The 21847-nt window shown below is 35.2% G+C and overlaps 2 protein-coding genes across 4 annotated transcripts in view; one reads left to right on the top strand and one right to left on the bottom strand.

Annotated features, from left to right (window-relative positions):
• The window catches only part of LOC145673417 (uncharacterized), a 755597-nt gene that overhangs the window by 485207 nt on the left and 248543 nt on the right, over nt 1-21847 (top strand). Inside the window, exon 24 of the mRNA XM_081743106.1 lies at nt 16282-16414. Coding sequence (XP_081599232.1) covers nt 16282-16414 — 133 coding nt within the window. The remainder of the gene's footprint in view (nt 1-16281; nt 16415-21847) is intronic.
• LOC145673418 (uncharacterized) overlaps nt 1-21847 on the bottom strand; it is a 207508-nt gene that overhangs the window by 149154 nt on the left and 36507 nt on the right. The gene's annotated exons all lie outside the window — the stretch shown is intronic.

Below are 21847 nucleotides of genomic sequence, written 5' to 3'. Positions count from 1 at the left end.
GCATGTGCTGCTGACCTCACTGAACCAAAGAATATAAATGCTGCCTGGGAGAGACTGAAATAGTCTGCAAAAACCCGAGGAAATCAACTTATAAATGAGTTCAGTGATGACTGTACCAGTGTTGCAGACATTAGACCACCGGAAATATTACCAGGACTTTACACATAAACAAAAGCTTCAAAAAATACAAGAGGGAAAGAAATCAATTACAAGGTGTGGGACCAGGTAGCAAGACAAGTAGGACATGTGTATCATCAAATATTCTGCGTAAAGTATGTGTATTGTGTGATAGAACAAAGTATGTTAAAGGTGCAAAAACACGTGAACTACTCTGATAGTTGTGAGCTAAGAGCAGATAATATAGTTCGCTCAGCAGCAAATGATCACCTGATGTTAAAGACTGAACAAGCAGATTCAGCTATGAAAATATTAGGCGCTGCTATTAAAGATTTAGTGTCAAGTGTACCTAACAAGGAATGGACATGAACGTGTCATCCGGACATCCGAATCAAATCTAGTCCATTCGGTAAACAAACAAAGATATGTTCATGCACAAAAAGTTAAGTGCATGGATAACGGATTAAGTCCCTGGGATCCATTAACCCTGTTAGTATAAAGAAAATCGCAAACTCACAGTGAAATAGCTATTGCATAAACACTATTCATTGGAAAGTTATGTTTTATAGTTCATTCTCTTCAGCATGAAACAAGCTTTCCAGAGGTGCTATGTATTGGGGTCATAACGTGCTTGAAAAGGGGAAATTGGGAGAATGTCGATAAAATTCTCTCCCATTAACTTTGGACCCCTCTGGGGTGGCCCCGGGTAAAAATGCACAATCCAAATGTATCTCAAAAATACTATGGGAGATAAGAAATGACAGTACGAAGTTTTGTATTGATAGACGAAATACATTGAGTGAAAAGCTTATATACAAATACACGCTTTCCCCTAATACCTATGATTGGCTGGATTATGCTAAGTACTTCCTTCCTTACTGTAATTATATGATTCAGATCCCACAATCTTACCCTGCATTATATGATGCCTTTAAGAGAGGGGAATTCAGCATTCAAATGAGTGAATCAAATATCTTTGGAGGTAATGAAGCAGACAAATGTATTGAAGACACTATTAACAAAGATTGTAAGACTTCAGGAAGTGTTGTCGGATTCAGTACAAATTTCTCAACAACTCAGAAATGGTTTTAAATTTGTCATGTCGCGCAGCCTACAGAAAAACATTGCTCCAGCATGAAAAACAGCAGCCTGTAGGAGAGAAGTAGAAGCACAAACAGCTTTCACGAGCATCTATACTGAAATATATGGAAGCACTAAATTATGTAATCACCTCACTTAATAAATGTGTTGCAAACCCTTGCTGTGGTGATGAGCTTGTTACCATTGAGACAGGAATGGTTCCGACTCCTCTTGTGAAAAATCATCTTATGAAAGCTAAAACGTATGGTGTGGAAAAAGTGCAACGCATTTACTAAAGAACGATGTACAATACCAGCAACAATGGCTTCTATGCTAAACAGTCAAAGTTAAATTTGAAAATTTTTAGTGACCTCAAGGCAGTAGTGAAGGTGACATTAAAGGATAAAGAAATTCCTCAGTTTCGAAACATAGACATGAAAATGGTTCTGTCAAATCCTTTCGGTCCATTACTCTGGTCACTGTGTGATGTATATAGAAAACTACGAAAGACAAGAAAATCATATTCGCTACAACTGCAAACAAAAGATGTGGCAGTAGAAAATGTGTACCCAAAAGACAGTGTACCCATATACTATGTAGTGATGAGCGCAAGAGTCTTGGTCTTGCAGTTTTTGCAAGAGTCTTGCATGCAAGACCAAGACCAAGACCAAGACCAAGACCAGGAATCCCGATGCAAGACCAAGACCAAGACCAGGGGTGCAAGACCAAGATCAAGATCAAGACCATACCTGCAAGACCAAGACCAAGACCAAGACTCTTGCGCAAGAGTCTTGCACAAGTACCGGCTCAGTGGTAGAGCGTTCACCTTTGGCGCTGGGGTCCCTGGTTCGATCCCAGCTTGCACCATGTGTGCTTTTTTGGTGGATAGAGACCGCGTGCGTTGGTTCTCTCGGGGTTTTTCCGTTTCTTCCTACCTTCTTCATTCCACCATTTCATTCATTTCTCATCATCACCATCTCTCTTAGCCTCGGTGCATAATCGTGGCACGTAAAACTAGATATTACATAATTTCAAAACATATTAGTGGTGTTCTTCTTCCAAAGCTAAAGAGAAATGTAGTATTGAACAAATGTAGTACTACTATCGATAATTCCGTACACCATAGGTGCCGACTATATGGGTATGGCCTTAGCTCCAAGGCTCAAGCATCCGTTAGAAATTTTTAATGTGTGCTCAAAAAATGAATATCGAAATAACATTTTCATGATATTGACAAAAACTTGTGTATGTGACCGCAAGTTTGATTTCATGTACGGGTGCCAGACCGGTACTCAGCCCAAAAATGTAGGGGGAGGGGGTTCAGCTGAAGTTAGGGGGACCCGATCCAATCATGCTATAGTTTATCATCGTATTATAGTTCATTTGCAAGCCTACCGTGAAAATATTAAGGGGGACAGCGAAAATTTAGGGGGGACCCGGCCCCCTAAACCCCCCTGGATATGAGCCTGGCGGGTGCTTATACGTTTCAAGATTTGTTTATCAATATAAATTTTACCCTCGTCAGGTATATGGAGCGCACGAGGATTGAGCGATATAAAATTTTACAACAATAAATCATCCATATTCATAAGTGAAAATGATTTTGTACAGTTATTTCAAATAACTTAGAGTTTGATGCTGTGTTTTTGTATTTCTAATATAGGTCAAAAATATTTGTATCAGTTGAGTTTACACAAAAGACATGGATAGTTGAGTCGTTTTCAGTTTTTACTCAAGTTATATCAAAATATCAAGAGGTTTGAATATAATCGTTATTATTTTAATTTATCTCCCTCTTTTTTTGCTCAATATTGTTAAACATATCATCATCATAGTTATTCTGGCATTATTGGCAGGTCACTTGCTGCAACTCAGAAGCTTCGATATACGGTGATCCTCAGCTAGTCTGTTCGTCTTGACGTAGCAATTTTCTGTTTTAATACCTTGCTTCAACTACAGTCTCCTTCGCTCCCTCCCTCTCTTTCCTTCCATCATATTCTCTAGCACGTTCCTCATAATACATTTCCTCCTCAGCCAATGTCTCAACCAGTTCCTTTTCTTCCTCTTAATTACATCTAAAATTCTTCTTTTCTCCCCTACTGCTACTATTTCTTACTCCTTCTCATTCGTTTTCCGTTCAACCCAGCTAATTCTCTCCTTTCATCGAAAGCCTCCAATATTTTTTTTCGTCGCTTTTGCGTAAAGTCCATGTTTCTGTTCCATAGAGTACATTTTGGAATCAGTAAAATAAAATTTCAATATTTAATTGGAAGTTTGTTCGATACTAAGATTAGCTAAATTTAAAATTTAAAAATATATCTGACGCCTTTAGAGTGTAAAAATAATTTAGCAATTTATGGTATTTCAGCAATCTGTGCCGTCTTGATTTTCTTTCATGCGTCTCCCCACTTTGGGAACCAGTAGAGTTAAAAAAAATATAAAAATCTTACGAAACGTTGTAATTTATCTTGTAAGTAGTGAAGCGTGGGTATCCACTGAAAAAAAAAAAAAAGTAAAAGCTATCACCTATGTTGTATACTATCATCATACTTACACGAAGGTAAACTATATTTCATTTAGAAACATACATTGTATTTCCGTTACTATTGGCGCATTGTAGAACTTATCAAGAGTAAAATTTACGTATGAAAAGCATAAGATTTCTTAAAAGCAAGACTTGCAAAACTCTTGCAGCAAGACCAAGACCAAGACCAAGACTGGGTATGCAAGACCAAGACCAAGACCAAGACCAAAGGTTCCAGTGCAAGACCAAGACCAAGACTGGATGTGCAAGACCAAGACCAAGAACAAGACCACCCAGGTCTTGGTCTTGGTCTTGCATTTGCTCATCACTAATACTATGGCATGGATTTACTTTAGAAGTTTAATGTGATGAAGTAGTAATCGCGGCACTTGGCCGAAGTTTGGACTTTGACCCCGACCTTTGTGACGTCATAGGTCAAAGGTCAATGACCTTGGCCCGGGGTCAATGACCTAGGGGTACATAGGACCACCCCTCTAAATTTTGGCAGGGGTACCTTGGCCCACCCCCTAAATTTTGACAGGGGTACATAGGACCACCCCCCTTAAATTTTGGAAATTGCCAAATCTAAAAATTTGGTATGGTAGCCTAGGACCACAGTATGTACCCCTATCAGTATTGGGTGTCTATGTCGTTCCCTTTTATGAGTAAAAAATTGCCAAAAATTCAAATTTCGGGGTTTTTGGCCTAATTTATCCCCTTTGATGAGGTGTTATTATCTTATATAGTTATATGGGCGTATACAGGGGTCCATTACCTTTCATAAGACATGGGTATATTAATGCACCCCTTGAAAAATTTGGGAGGGGTACCTTGGCCCACCCCTTAAATTTTAGAAATTGCCCAATTTAAACATTGGGTATTATAGTATAGGACCCTAATATGTATTATGATAAATTTGGATGGTCCACCTCGTTCCCTTTTAGGGGTATCAAATTGCCAAAATATAAACGTAAGAAATACGTAGTACCACGTGTTTGGTTTTGACCTAAGTTATCCCCTTGGATGAGGTCCTATTACCTTATATGTTTATATGAGCGTATACAGGAGTCTATTACCTTTCATAAGACATGGGTATATTGGTGCACCCCTTTCAAATTTGGAAGGGGTACCTTGGCCCACCCCTTTATTTTTAGAAATTGTCCAATTTAAACATTTGGTATAATAGTATAGAACCCTAGTATGTATCACTATAAATTTGGGTGGTCCACCTTGTTCCCTTTCATGGGTACAAAATTACCAAATTTTAGTACAACCACGTGTTTGGTCTTTTCACCTAATTTATCGCGTTTGATGAGGTGTTATTATCCTATATGATTATATGGGCGTATACAGGGGTTCATTCCCTTTCATAACATATGGGTATATTGATGCACCCCTTTAAAAATTTGGGAGGGGTACCTTGGCCCACCCCTTAAATTTTAGAAATTGCCCAATTTAAACATTTGTTATTATAGTATAGGCCCCTAATATGTATTATGATAAATTTGGATGGTCCACCTCGTTCCCTTTTAGGGGTATCAAATTGCCAAAATATAAACGTAAGAAATACGTAGTACCACGTGTTTGGTTTTGACCTAAGTTATCCCCTTGGATGAGGTCCTATTACCTTATATGTTTATATGAGCGTATACAGGAGTCTATTACCTTTCATAAGACATGAGTATATTGGTACACCCCTTTAAAAATTTGGAAGGGGTACCTTGGCCCACCCCTTTATTTTTAGAAATTGCCCAATTTAAACATTTGGTATAATAGTATAGAACCCTAGTATGTATCACTATAAATTTGGGTGGTCCACCTTGTTCCCTTTCATGGGTACAAAATTACCAAATTTTAGTACAACCACGTGTTTGGTTTTTTCACCTAATTTATCGCGTTTGATGAGGTGTTATTATCCTATATGATTATATGGGCGTATACAGGGGTTCATTCCCTTTCATAACATATGGGTATATTGATGCACCCCTTTAAAAATTTGGGAGGGGTACCTTGGCCCACCCCTTAAATTTTGGAAATTGCCCAATTTAAACATTTGGTATAATAGTATATGACCCTAATATATATTACTATAACCTCGTTCCCTTTTAGGGATACAAAATTGCCAAATTTTAGTACAACCACGTGTTTGGTCATTTGGACCAATTTATGCTCTTGGATGAGGTCCTACTACCTTATATGGTTATATGGTTATGTTTGGGTGTCTATTCCCTATCATAAGAAATAGGTACATTTGTGCACCCCTTTAAAAATTTGGAAGGGGTACCATGGCCAACCCCTTAAATTTTGGAAATTTTCCAATTTGAGCATTCGGTATCATAGTACATGCCTCAACATGTATCATGATAAATTTGGGTGGTCCACCTCGTTCCCTTTTAGGGGTACAAAATTGCCAAAAATATAAACGTAAGCAATACGTTGTACCACGTGTTTGGTTTTTGGCCCAATTTCTCCCCTTTGATGAGGCTCTATTACCTTATATGGTTATATGGTCATGTATATGGGTTCATTTCCTATCATAAGACATGGGTACATTGACGCACCCTTTAAAAATTTGGGAGGGGTATCTTGGCTCATCCACTCGGTTTTAGAAATTTTTTAATATAAGCATTTGGTATCATAGTACAGGACTTCAATATGTACCACTATAAATTTGGATGGTCCACATCGTTCCCTTTCATGGGTAAAGAACTACCAAAAAATCAAATTTCGGAGGTTATTGACACCTATTTAGCACGTTATATGGGTATGTACAGAGGTTTATTACCTTTATATGTTTACGTTCCCTTTTAAATTTGGGAATTATCAAATAACAAAATTCGGTAAACGTTTTCTAGGACCCATTGGTGTTCCTCTTATGACCAAATATTCAAAATTTAAAGGTTATTGACCGGCTTTATTATTGAATAAGTACAGGATTTATTACTTTTTCATAAGACACAGGTGTATTTGTGTACCAATCTTAAATTTTGGGAGGAGGTACATTTCTTATTGTCATATCAATAATTGGTAATTGGATAGTATCTCATTCATTGGGTAAATCATTGTCAAATATGAGTATGATCACGTGATCAGTTATTAACCTATGATGGGATTAGGAGTCCAGAACATTGGTACATTGAAACTTTGTAGGATAATTTGAGAATGCGTCATTGGTTTTGATTATTCCCGCCAAATATAAACGTAAGCAAGACGTTGTACCACGTGATTGTCCTTGATGAGGTAGTGTACAGGGATTCATTTCCTTTGTTGTGGTACTTCTTAAGTTTGAGTACACACACACTTCTAGAAAACAGTTGGTTCTACTCAGGTAAACATTTGACGGACATTATTGACCTTATTGAACATATAATGATATGATTAACTCTAAGACTTAGGTATATCAAGAGAAGTATTCTTTAAATTTGGGAATGGTGATAAACAGAATTTTTAACATAAGGTGCGAAATTTGAAACAATACATTGAACTTTAGTCACAGCTCATAGTCTAAGATCATTGGTGGTGATTGATTTGAAATCTGATAGCTAACCTTATTGAATCTTATGACTCATAGACGAAAGGCAATACATGCTACAACAGTTTGAAATTTAATCATAAGGTGATGTAATCTGACACTAGCAAAGTTATTGTTAATGCAATTTGATTGGATGATCACTATCTTTCCTGCAATCTGATTGGTTGATCACTATCTTTCGTGCAATCTGATTGGTTGCTGATTTCAAATCTTTGCTGTATTCAGTTTTAAGTTTTGTTTAACATTGAAAAATCTTGGTTTCGTTCAACATTTTGCACTCACTGATAAATATGATCAAAACCGTTTATTTGTTAATCGAATAGTTAAAAACCGGATAACGTTTGACGGTTAACCGTGAAACGTAAAATTTTTAGTTTGAAATTTTTTTGCTTGAAACTTTTTGTTTGAAAATTTGTTGTTTAAAATTTTTTCGTTTCCAAATTTTTTGTTTAAAATTTTTTTGTTTCGAATTTTGTTTTTCAAAATTTTGTTTAAAATTTTTTGTTTGAAATTTTTTCGTTTCCAAATTTTTTGCTTGAAATTTTTTGTTTCAAAATTTTGTTTGAAATTTTTTTTCGTTTCAAAATTTTGTTTGAATTTTTTTCGTTTGAAATTTTTTGTTTGAATTTTTTTTCGTTTCAAAATTTTGTTTCAAAGATTTTTGTTCTAAATTTTATGTTTCAAAGTTGGTTTGACATTTTTTAAAAGTTTGGGCACTCATTAGTAAAGAACCGGAACTGTTTAGAGCAAAAACCTCTGGCAACATTGTGGTGCAATAGTACACGTCAGAACCTGGGGTTGTACTTGAAATGAAAAAACACAATTCATTGAAATGGATCATTTTATTACACTCCACATACATCCATACCAGATAGTGGTTCTGGATATTGTCGATACAATGTATTTTGAACTTCTTGCACTAGTTTGTCTTTAGCATATAATTTTAATTCCAGTTGAAGTCTTTTAAGGTCTATTGCAATATCAATTCGTGGAAACTCAATGTCCATTTGATCACAAATAAACTGTTTATCAATACAGGTATGCACCCACGAACGATGTTGACAACCATCACAATATCTAGATACATGTTGTACAATATGCATAACACATTTTTCAAAATAGTACTTTTTCAGGAATATACTAGTTTTGTTGCACACTTCCACTGCATGTTTCACACACTGAAATACGCTGATGAATTTGTTCCATTCCGTTTGTGTTAGATACACCAGATTGCGAGGGACATGAAATGTACTCTTTTTACGTAACAGCACCATCTTCTCTTCGAGGACTGTACGCAGCACCACTTCATGATTTGAGCCTAATGATTTGACTATGGTCACATTTAGCTCATCATGAAAATAATCGTTCATTTGGTCGATTCGTGAACATAATATTTGCCATTCTTCACAGGTCAGTTGTACACCAAATTGTTCTGCTTTGCCCAATCGAATCACAGGTTCAAATGTTCTAGCACTGATACCAATCATCACATGTTTTGTTTGAAATATATTTATTGGATAATAGCTTGCGAAGATGAACTCTTTATCGTTAGAAGTACACATCTTTCCTCCTGAAAAGCACTTGCTCAAATGATTTCGTGGGATGACACTGTATTTGCTGGTTTATAGTTATTGCTGACGTCATTGGTAAGGAATGTGCTGACGTTTGAATTCATGGTTTCATCACAGTCGCTGACGTCATGCCGACCAACCAAATTCATACAACTACGGCTGATGTGCTGACGTTTGAATCACAATTGCTGACGAATCTGGCTGTGTACTAAATTCAAGTTGATGACTTCGACCCAAGAATCCTTTGTAACATAAAGATACAGATCCAGAATTTAAGAAACGTAACAGTTCTTCTTGTTTTGATGCTTCCATGGGTAAATATCTTGCTGGTAAAATTATATTCTTATCATTTTCAAGCTTCACTACGATTCTTAATCCAAACTTTGTAGGGATCATTTGGCTAGCTAAGATTCTATAAGGTACATTCTGTTGTAAATCAGTAATCTTGGTAAATGATTTCATCACATCACGCGTGTTTAGAAACTGCAGACAAGTAGCCATGATGATGTTATCATGAATACTAACTCGAACGATGATGAAAACTGATGACGTTGCATTATCATGTTCTGACGTGTACTATTGCACCACAATGTTGCCAGAGGTTTTTGCTCTAAACAGTTCCGGTTCTTTACTAATGAGTGCACAAACTTTTAAAAAATGTCAAACCAACTTTGAAACAAAAATTTAGAACAAAAATCTTTGAAACAAAATTTTGAAACGAAAAAATTCAAACAAAAAATTTCAAACGAAAAAAATTCAAACAAAATTTTGAAACGAAAAAAAATTTCAAACAAAATTTTGAAACAAAAAATTTCAAACAAAAAATTTGGAAACGAAAAAATTTCAAACAAAAAATTTTAAACAAAATTTTGAAAAACAAAATTCGAAACAAAAAAATTTTAAACAAAAAATTTGGAAACGAAAAAATTTTAAACAACAAATTTTCAAACAAAAAGTTTCAAGCAAAAAAATTTCAAACTAAAAATTTTACGTTTCACGGTTAACCGTCAAACGTTATCCGGTTTTTAACTATTCGATTAACAAATAAACGGTTTTGATCATATTTATCAGTGAGTGCAAAATGTTGAACGAAACCAAGATTTTTCAATGTTAAACAAAACTTAAAACTGAATACAGCAAAGATTTGAAATCAGCAACCAATCAGATTGCACGAAAGATAGTGATCAACCAATCAGATTGCAGGAAAGATAGTGATCATCCAATCAAATTGCATTAACAATAACTTTGCTAGTGTCAGATTACATCACCTTATGATTAAATTTCAAACTGTTGTAGCATGTATTGCCTTTCGTCTATGAGTCATAAGATTCAATAAGGTTAGCTATCAGATTTCAAATCAATCACCACCAATGATCTTAGACTATGAGCTGTGACTAAAGTTCAATGTATTGTTTCAAATTTCGCACCTTATGTTAAAAATTCTGTTTATCACCATTCCCAAATTTAAAGAATACTTCTCTTGATATACCTAAGTCTTAGAGTTAATCATATCATTATATGTTCAATAAGGTCAATAATGTCCGTCAATTGTTTACCTGAGTAGAACCAACTGTTTTCTAGAAGTGTGTGTGTACTCAAACTTAAGAAGTACCACAACAAAGGAAATGAATCCCTGTACACTACCTCATCAAGGACAATCACGTGGTACAACGTCTTGCTTACGTTTATATTTGGCGGGAATAATCAAAACCAATGACGCATTCTCAAATTATCCTACAAAGTTTCAATGTACCAATGTTCTGGACTCCTAATCCCATCATAGGTTAATAACTGATCACGTGATCATACTCATATTTGACAATGATTTACCCAATGAATGAGATACTATCCAATTACCAATTATTGATATGACAATAAGAAATGTACCTCCTCCCAAAATTTAAGATTGGTACACAAATACACCTGTGTCTTATGAAAAAGTAATAAATCCTGTACTTATTCAATAATAAAGCCGGTCAATAACCTTTAAATTTTGAATATTTGGTCATAAGAGGAACACCAATGGGTCCTAGAAAACGTTTACCGAATTTTGTTATTTGATAATTCCCAAATTTAAAAGGGAACATAAACATATAAAGGTAATAAACCTCTGTACATACCCATATAACGTGCTAAATAGGTGTCAATAACCTCGGAAATTTGATTTTTTGGTAGTTCTTTACCCATGAAAGGGAACGATGTGGACCATCCAAATTTATAGTGGTACATATTGAAGTCCTGTACTATGATACCAAATGCTTATATTAAAAAATTTCTAAAACCGAGTAGATGAGCCAAGATACCCCTCCCAAATTTTTAAAGGGTGCGTCAATGTACCCATGTCTTATGATAGGAAATGAACCCATATACATGACCATATAACCATATAAGGTAATAGAGCCTCATCAAAGGGGAGAAATTGGGCCAAAAACCAAACACGTGGTACAACGTATTGCTTACGTTTATATTTTTGGCAATTTTGTACCCCTAAAAGGGAACGAGGTGGACCACCCAAATTTATCATGATACATGTTGAGGCATGTACTATGATACCGAATGCTCAAATTGGAAAATTTCCAAAATTTAAGGGGTTGGCCATGGTACCCCTTCCAAATTTTTAAAGGGGTGCACAAATGTACCTATTTCTTATGATAGGGAATAGACACCCAAACATAACCATATAACCATATAAGGTAGTAGGACCTCATCCAAGAGCATAAATTGGTCCAAATGACCAAACACGTGGTTGTATTAAAATTTGGCAATTTTGTATCCCTAAAAGGGAACGAGGTTATAGTAATACATATTAGGGTCATATACTATTATACCAAATGTTTAAATTGGGCAATTTCCAAAATTTAAGGGGTGGGCCAAGGTACCCCTCCCAAATTTTTAAAGGGGTGCATCAATATACCCATATGTTATGAAAGGGAATGAACCCCTGTATACGCCCATATAATCATATAGGATAATAACACCTCATCAAACGCGATAAATTAGGTGAAAAAACCAAACACGTGGTTGTACTAAAATTTGGTAATTTTGTACCCATGAAAGGGAACAAGGTGGACCACCCAAATTTATAGTGATACATACTAGGGTTCTATACTATTATACCAAATGTTTAAATTGGGCAATTTCTAAAAATAAAGGGGTGGGCCAAGGTACCCCTTCCAAATTTTTAAAGGGGTGTACCAATATACTCATGTCTTATGAAAGGTAATAGACTCCTGTATACGCTCATATAAACATATAAGGTAATAGGACCTCATCCAAGGGGATAACTTAGGTCAAAACCAAACACGTGGTACTACGTATTTCTTACGTTTATATTTTGGCAATTTGATACCCTAAAAGGGAACGAGGTGGACCATCCAAATTTATCATAATACATATTAGGGATCTATACTATAATACCAAATGTTTAAATTGGGCAATTTCTAAAATTTAAGGGGTGGGCCAAGGTACCCCTCCCAAATTTTTCAAGGGGTGCATCAATATACCCATATGTTATGAAAGGGAATGAACCCCTGTATACGCCCATATAATCATATAGGATAATAACACCTCATCAAACGCGATAAATTAGGTGAAAAGACCAAACACGTGGTTGTACTAAAATTTGGTAATTTTGTACCCATGAAAGGGAACAAGGTGGACCACCCAAATTTATAGTGATACATACTAGGGTTCTATACTATTATACCAAATGTTTAAATTGGACAATTTCTAAAAATAAAGGGGTGGGCCAAGGTACCCCTTCCAAATTTGAAAGGGGTGCACCAATATACCCATGTCTTATGAAAGGTAATAGACTCCTGTATACGCTCATATAAACATATAAGGTAATAGGACCTCATCCAAGGGGATAACATAGGTCAAAACCAAACACGTGGTACTACGTATTTCTTACGTTTATATTTTGGCAATTTGATACCCCTAAAAGGGAACGAGGTGGACCATCCAAATTTATCATAATACATATTAGGGTCCTATACTATAATACCCAATGTTTAAATTGGGCAATTTCTAAAATTTAAGGGGTGGGCCAAGGTACCCCTCCCAAATTTTTCAAGGCTTGCATTAATATACCCATGTCTTATGAAAGGTAATGGACCCCTGTATACGCCCATATAACTATATAAGGTAATAACACCTCATCAAAGGGGATAAATTAGGCCAAAAACCCCGAAATTTGAATTTTTGGCAATTTTTTACTCATAAAAGGGAACGACATAGACACCCAATACTGATAGGGGTACATACTGTGGTCCTAGGCTACCATACCAAATTTTTAGATTTGGCAATTTCCAAAATTTAAGGGGGGTGGTCCTATGTACCCCTGTCAAAATTTAGGGGGTGGGCCAAGGTACCCCTGCCAAAATTTAGAGGGGGTGGTCGTATGTACCCCTAGGTCATTGACCCCGGGCCAAGGTCATTGACCTTTGACCTATGACGTCACAATGGTCGGGGTCAAAGTCCAAACTTCGGCCAAGTGCCGCGATTACTACTGATGAAGGGAATGACATTTTCTGCATTGGCTCAGGTAGTTTTCAACACCATTATTTCCACAAGCAGCGAGATGTTGATATTGTCTTTGATGTGTATATCGACACCTCCATTAAGTTTGCAGAACGAGAAAAAAGACCTCCCTCCACATCTGGTCCAAAATATAAAAATCTCATTGGATCTTATGCAGTATCTCAGTGGCACTCCTTATTACAAAGTTCTGAAAACAAAACAGAGGTAAATTCAGTTTTTTGTTTCAAAGTGGAAGAAGGAAGTTTTCAGACAGATAGTAGAAAGTTGTTGGTTATATGTGGATGTGACTGTTGGAAAACTGAAAAAGACAATGTTTCATTAGTAGAAGAAATGTGCAGTACACAAGGTGACACTAAGATGTTTCTGCTCCCTTCATCAACCATTTGTTATTCATGCCGATGACACAGATATGCTTCTACTATTGCTCTACCAGTCTATGGGTATTAAGAATTCTATATATATATATATATATATATATATATATATATATATATATATATATATATATATATATATATATATATATATTTATATATATATATATATTGGAAAAAGTGGAAAAGTAAGAAATAATAGTGTGTCAGAACATTGTCACTGCTATAACCAATTGGCTACCTACTGATATTACACTTTCAGACTTTCTTCTGGCATTACCAGGACATCAAGTACATATTTAAAAGCTCAACAACGGTTGGGTTTACAATGGGACGTCGATGAGGAAACTTTTTTGTTGTTAGAATTTTTTTGCAAACTGTACACCCAGGATAACTGGCCAAACTATACAAACTTGTTACGGTACGATTTTCATTGTGTTAAATGGTGCACTGATCAACCAGAAGGATTACCATCATGTTGTTCTTCACTCAAACTGCATATTAGGTGAGCAAATTTCCGGACTGCTCCGTATGAAAAAGAGCAGTACAACGAGAACCTGACACACCATCTCCATGTGGCCATGGGTGGAACATTAATGACTCAACTATCACCATAGGGGCCTACAATGGATTGATGGCAAACCAGCTCCAGAAGAAATACTGCAGTTCGTGTCATGCAACTATAAGTGGAGGTGGGAGAAAGAAGCTGCTCCTGTGTCGACGCTGGTATTTCTTGCACTAATTTCTGCAAGATTCACTGTTAGAATATGATAGATGATGTAGATTCTAGCTCTGATGAATCCACTGGTACTAAAGTGAAGAAAATTATATATATATATATATATATATATATATATATATATATATATATATATATATATATATATATATATATATATATATAAACAATTACACCAGACATAACTTACCGCGTTAAAAGTATATTTAATATATAATTTTGCATTGCTGATTTATACTAAAATAAAGGTGCTACTAATGTGGTACACATATTTGTAAAATACTATATTCAGAGATTTCAGATTATATATACGTGAACCATATTAGCTATGTTAAGAACGTTATCTAATTTGCACACAATTCCTCAATATTTAGGACAATTAAATAATCGTAGAATTTTGGAGTAAATTTATTATTTTATCCATTGTGTTTTTGTAAATTTATGCACTTTATATACAATAAAGCCAGTTAATGCTTTTTAAAATCAAAATTCATATTCCTTAAACTCGAAAACCATATACTTGAACGTCAAAACTTTTAAAACACATGTTATTTGAGAGAATTCTTATGATTTTCAGAATTGATGCCATCGTTTTGTTTTTGGCCACTATATTGGGAAAGCTACTGATTCAGAGTGACCAACATGCATTTTTTCACTGCTGGGACTATGTTGAACGATTTTGTACTGGTTGCAGCTCCTCCCTCTTTGTGATGTTATTTTCTCATTTTTAGTGGTCTAACTGACGGACTAATTGTCTGAGCTCTCTGCCAACGGTCGCTCAAAATCAATAACCCTACTCATCGCCAAGTACTAGCGGTTTAAAGAAAACTAGCTACTCCACCCTGTATTATATTTATTAACGAAACATAAGACCTCTAAACATGTGCTTAAAATACGTGAAATTGACTGAATGTGCGGTGAATTATGGTAGACAAAGAATTTAACATTTCTGAGTGTTTGGAACGGTATCAAATACAAAAATAGGAGGGTACAGAATAGCAGGTTACTATTCTTCGATATTTTGGTAGTACCAATAATGAGAACGTGAACTAAAAGCATGGATATAAATGGCTAAAGAACAATTTAGGAAAAAAGAAATGTTTATTTTATGGGTCCTACAGAAAAACGTTAAGAAAAAAATGTTTTGTATGAGGCAGAAACATGGACATTGCAACTGCAAATAACTGGGGGCTTTCGAAATTTTAATCTGCAGAAGAATGGACATCATTACCTGGGTTGGACGAAAAGGAAAGGAGGAAGTGTTTGGAACAGCAGTGGAGTAAAGATCCATTTTAGATGTAATTAAAAAGAGAGGGAAAGAAACTGGATGAGACATTCTCTGAGAATGAAATGTATAATATTAGATGTGGTACAAAGTACCGTGGAAGGAAAAAGAGGGACAAGTAGAAGGAGGTTAAAGTTCATGGACGATATTAAAACAGAAAATTCCTCTTTGGGACGAAGAGCTTAGCTGAAGATCGTGCCACATGGTCATAGGGTCGTGGCACATGGGCACAATATTTCAGTTTCAGACCAGAAAACTCTGGATGCTCTTTCAGTATACACATATACATTTTTCGAAACGATATATCACTTTTAGTACATGCATGGAAATTTTTAATTTGCGACAAATGACCTGCTAAAATGGCAGAATATCTATGATAATGATGTTGAGAATCTGAGTCACTATTACCTGATTTTTTGGCGTTCTACGGGTTAGATTAGACTTCAGTCTAAATGCCATTTTTCTCATCAAATGAGACCCTTAAAACTATCAATTCATACTTGATATACTTTAACAGGGAAGTTATAGATACACACGGCCAGATATGGGAAAGAACAAGAGGACTAAAATTAGAGGCTTTTTTGAAAATATTTCATCCTACACTCCGAGAAGATATTATGCTGTCGATGTATCACAAATCATTGAGCCAGGTAAGTCATTGTACTGTATTTAGAAAATAAAGAGCATTTAATATCTCTATCATTATGTTATCACTTGTTTTATGTTTATTTTCAGTGAAATTGTTGATTAAATATTTAACTAACAATTATATTTTAACAACTATCCTATAAAAGGTGGCACGGAGTAACGGGAGATATTTGTATGTATTTATTTTTATGTTGCGATAATGCCTGTTAATCGCTTGACGGTGGTAGGTATTGATGCATATATATATACACACAAAACAGATCAAAAGGGTCGATATTTAAAAAAATACAAGAAAATTACGCAAGAGAAAATTTATTGTGATTGATATAGAATTACCTCCCTTGGCTATTTTCGACGTAGCCACAATGAACGTCTAGGCATTTCAGATGCGTGGCACAAGCTCTATACAGTCTGTGCCAAACTCTGCAGCATGAGAATGCAACCCTCATATCTTGATCACTTCACTGTCGTTGAGACACTTATGCAAGCTACGTCTTCACACGAAGACAAAGAAAGGAATTGCTGAGGGCAAAGTCAGGCTGTAACGGGTATGATTGAATATTTCCTGTCGAAATCTTTGAACTGTCTCATCAGTACTAGCAGCTGTGTGTTGGCTGGCTTTGTCATAGATCAGAAGAATTACAAAGCGTAATATTCTTCTCTGCCGATTTTGGACGGCACGTCGCAGATCATAATTCAGTGTCTGGTAATACACATTTGCTGTATTTGTTCATCCTGGTTCCAAGAATTCCACAAGAATCCCATCCTTTTGTTCCCAAAGTATTCTATATTTGTTGACTTTACCATAATCAGAGCTTATTTAGGCATTTTCAATACTGAATATGAATATTCACCTACATATGGCTTTAAAATAACATATTGTTTAAAAAAAAACTGCGCTTTAGCGAAACTTCAAGGCGGCTTTTTCGACAAATCAAGGAATTATCCTAAAAGACATCTAATTTCTTGTGTGAACTTATTACTAGCAGTGGAACCTTTTCCACATTACCCATAATCGAAAATTCATTTTTCCGGCGTATCCTAATAAGTATAGTAAGGGTTTGAAGATCGTTTATATCTGAATCTAAGTTTCACTAATACGTAACAACGTAAAGCACCGAAGACACACTACCGTCCTTTTATAGCTCTGAGCGTCACTTCAAAAAAGTGGGGACAACTGCCCCCTCTTGCCCCCTTTATCGCCACCCATGGTTCAATGGTTGCATACCAATATTAAATAACACCAGATTATAATTTTCCAATAACATTTCTTCATAACTAGAAAATTTACAAATATTATTTTGTGCTTGGTAAGAAAACAATACCTACTATCCATTTCATAAAGATAGGCCGCTGATTTTGTGGTGCTGCCGTGACGTTCAGTCAAAACTTACATTGCACTGTCGCACCTCGTTGGAATTGCTGGAATGTTGTCTTTTCAATTCTTGAGAGAGAAAATTTTTCTTTGTACTATGTAGTGAGAAAAAAATAAAAATTCATGAAAAAGTGCGTATTTTTTCGTACGTTTTTGGTAGATCAATGTTTATAGGACTATATCTCAGAAAAGAGATCACGTGAAATAATTTCCTGTGTACAATATGTAGATGCATCCATTAACTGTAAGTTGTGAAAAGTTCAATTTTCATCACTTGATACTTTTGTGTAATTAAAACAAATGTACGACGCTCTGATCTCCTTTACCATGGTAGGTAGAGAAACGTACAAAACACTGTTCGAAAATTTGGAAGTCTAGTGTTCCAAATATTTGAAACTATTAACAAAAAAAGGTTTAGTTGGTAGAGTATTTATTTTTTATTTTTTTTTTACTTCAACATATTCTCTGCGTTAAGCGGTGAGCCATATTGCAGCCCAATCTTTAAATTCCCCGTCCTTATATGAAGAAACAGCATACAGGAAGTGGAAGTGCGGCACCGCTGTCGTGCAGTGTTCTTGCGTTCAGGAAGCTTGTAGCGCGAAGCCTACTTCATAAGAATGTAATAGGAAAAGGCATTTATTATAACCTTTCACATCATAAAAATAGTAATAATGCATTACACATCACAATGTAATTGCAATAAAACGTTGAAGTAAAACATCCAAAAACTCATCTCTTAATCTATTTACTTCATTCACTTTCGTAATGAGTTTGTTGACTCATCGCTGCTCCTGCTATCTTCCTGGACACTTATTAACAATGGCTCCATTTCTACCTCAAGATCTATCAGTATAACACTTTCTAGAAAGTGGTGCCCACCCCCCTTTATGTCTATGACGCACCCCCCCCCCAATTGTCTATCCGTAGGTGTTCTTCCATGAAAAAAATCTTCTTTTCGATTAATTTTACCCCCCTCATCAAACATATTTATATAGATTTTAACCCCCCAAATATTTCAATGACGCAGTTTGCGTCATAGCCCCCCCTTGTGGGCACCCCTGTTCTAACTTACGAACATGTTAAAGGTTAAAAAGAAATGTAGCCTTGGCAATCACGTGTTCACCCAAGTTCTGCGATGAATTCCCCTGCCGAATGTACAGTAACACAGAATGGGTCCTTTGCTTTCTTTCAACGGAAGAAAACAATGCAATGAGTAGCTGACGAGGGCTGTAGGCCTATTTGCGTCTAATCACGTCGCACTGATTACGTCTTCAACACTTCCTTTCGGTTCGTAGGCGTCAAAAACTTACACACACACACACATATATATATAAGGATATTCCATTACGAGCGGTGGTATTACAAAAAGAAGAGGAAAAAATTTTACCAATAATGAATTGCAGAACTGATGAATGACTCCAACTCAGACGGTTATGAGTTAGTAATGAATAGTAATGACATTGATTATTCTGTGCTCAGTGGCGTATTCGTGAGTGAACAAGATAGTAACTATGTTTCAAGTGAACCTGAGGCTGCGCCAGGAAAGAGATAAAAAAAACGTGTCGTTCCTATTTAAAGACAGATTCTGATGTAGCTTGGAGCGATAAAATTTAAGTAAACGCAAAACCCCTGTTTAGTGGTGTCCCGGGAATCGATCAAAATGATGGGCTATCTACAGAGTATTCCACATATAAAGTGTTTCAGCTGTTTTTACCGATGAAGTTTTATAGAAAAAAAAAAGTTGAGTTGATTTTGAGTTGAACGTCCTGTTCAGCAATGAGGCTATATGAGACGTGGACCTACTGATAAACGTGGAATCCAGACTACAAGTACGTAGCATCCGCAAAGTGAAAGAAAGTTTGTAATAAATATTAACGTTTATTGCAGGGATGCAAATAACCACTCGCCCGGGGCGTGTGGTTCATCGGTGCGAGCGAGTATTTAATATCATATGGAAGTTAAGTAAATTATTTTTATTATGTGATGTGGGCTAGTAACTTTTTTCGTGGGCGAGTAAACTTTTGTTGCTTATTTGCATCCCTGGTTTATTGCCTGATATATAAAGTTGGACTTTGCGTGGGAAAGTGCTTCGAAATGTACAACACTAGATCTGAAAACAGATTTCCTGTGAAGTGTGAACTTAATATTATATATCAACTAAGGTTGTATCGTATAATAAAGTTTGTGCTTGTATTTGTTTCTGTGCAAGAGTATTTTGTACTGCGTGCAGTAAGTTAAAAACTGACAAAAAGCAACAAATTTTCGAGGACCATCACATGCAAATCCAAACAAAATAAGAGTTCGCTTTTCTAATTTTGAACATTTGGCACATTTACTGTATATCCTGTTAATTTCTAAAAAATTGGTTTAAAATCTGTGAAGACATAAAATTTTAGAAATATCTCTAAAAAGTGCCGTACAGTGTGCGTGACAAGTTTAAATACCCGTTCGTCTGAGAGTGTATACGCAAAAGGAAAATGTGGCAACGTAGCACTCCGTATAAACTGCGATAGCGAAGGGCGCAAAGCTGAGAAAATCATAATGTCAATATTTGTGATTGTTTATTTTTTTAAAACAAATCAAAACAGTTTGGTTGAAAAAGCTACTTTAAGATCTATCTAAAAGTTTTTTCAGATTATTAATACACCGCAATTCAGAGATAATGATGTCTCACTTTTTATTGAATAACAAGAAAATTACTACGTGTTGAGTAATGAAATTTTCAGAACTTACAAGTAATATATGCATCTACATATCGTGCACAGGAAATTATTTCATGTTATCTCCTTTCCGAGATATAGTCCTATAAACATTGATTTACCAAAAAAGAACGAAAAAATACGCACTTTTTCATTAATTTTTATTTTTTCTCACTACACAGTACAAAGAAAATTTGTATGTCTTAAGTATTGAAAAGACAACATTTCAACAATTCCAACGAGGTACGACAATGTAATATAAGTTTTGACTGGACGTCACGGCAGCACCGCGAAGTCAGGGGCCTATCTTTATGAAATGGATAGTAGGTACAAGGTATTTGTGTGTGTTTGTGTATAAAGTACAAGAAAAGTACATAGAGAAACTAAAGTTTTTATTTTATATTAAAACACTACATGAAGATTCCTTATAAAGAAGAGTTTTTACTTATGGCTTTATCTATTTCTCTATGGTTATATGAACACGGATTTTCGAGTACCCCAGAAATTCCTGAGTTCGGAACAGTTTCTTATAGGTTTCTCTCTCTCTCCTTCTCTCTCTCTCTCTGTCTGTCTGTCTCAGTAGTACATAGACTGTTGTAAGAACAGTACAGTTTATTATTACAAATTCTAGTTCTAAAAATAATAAAGACAGAGGAAACTTTGTAGTGGAACTATATAATTGTTATTTATAAAAACTATAAAAAAAAAATAATAAACAAAACATAATAAATATATGATAGGAAAATACATAAATAACCTAACGCTAAAAAATATTTTATTTTATAAATAAAAATAAAGTTACTTATTGCAGCCTGCAGCTTCGTACTTCTTTTTATATATATTTTTAAAACTTAGAAAAACAGCTATTTTTCTTCGTTTCTGAATAAATTCATGGATATTCATTTTTTATTTCCTGTAAATTTTCAATATTTATTTTAATGAGTTCCTTCAGTTAAACTTTGGAATTTTGGGTAATGAAAAACTTACATAACTATAAATAGTAAACTTACGACAGAATTTTGTATTGTGGACGCGAAACTAATAAAAAATTGATATTATGATTTTCTGTGATCGAAAATACATTCTATGGAAAAGGTACATTAAATATCGTTAATTTTAAGTAACTATGATATTTTCTTCTAGGACTTCTATTACAAATAGAGTTTACGGCACAACAACGATGTAGGAAAAAGTTAAACAACCTTTCATGAAACGGAAAAATTTTTTCGGTTGTTTCTAAATTTCCTTAAAGATTTTTCTCACTGAGGACCACAGCATACTGCAATTTTAATACCCTGCTGAGACTGAACAATTACATTGTAGATCTTTTCACAGTGACGGACCAAGGCAAAATTTTCATC

The sequence above is a fragment of the Thermobia domestica genome, chromosome 16 (genome assembly GCF_964235325.1).
Source record: "Thermobia domestica chromosome 16, izTheDome1.hap1.1, whole genome shotgun sequence".
NCBI classification, from domain to species: Eukaryota; Metazoa; Arthropoda; class Insecta; order Zygentoma; family Lepismatidae; genus Thermobia; species Thermobia domestica.
This window is presented reverse-complemented; position numbering and strand designations above follow the sequence as displayed.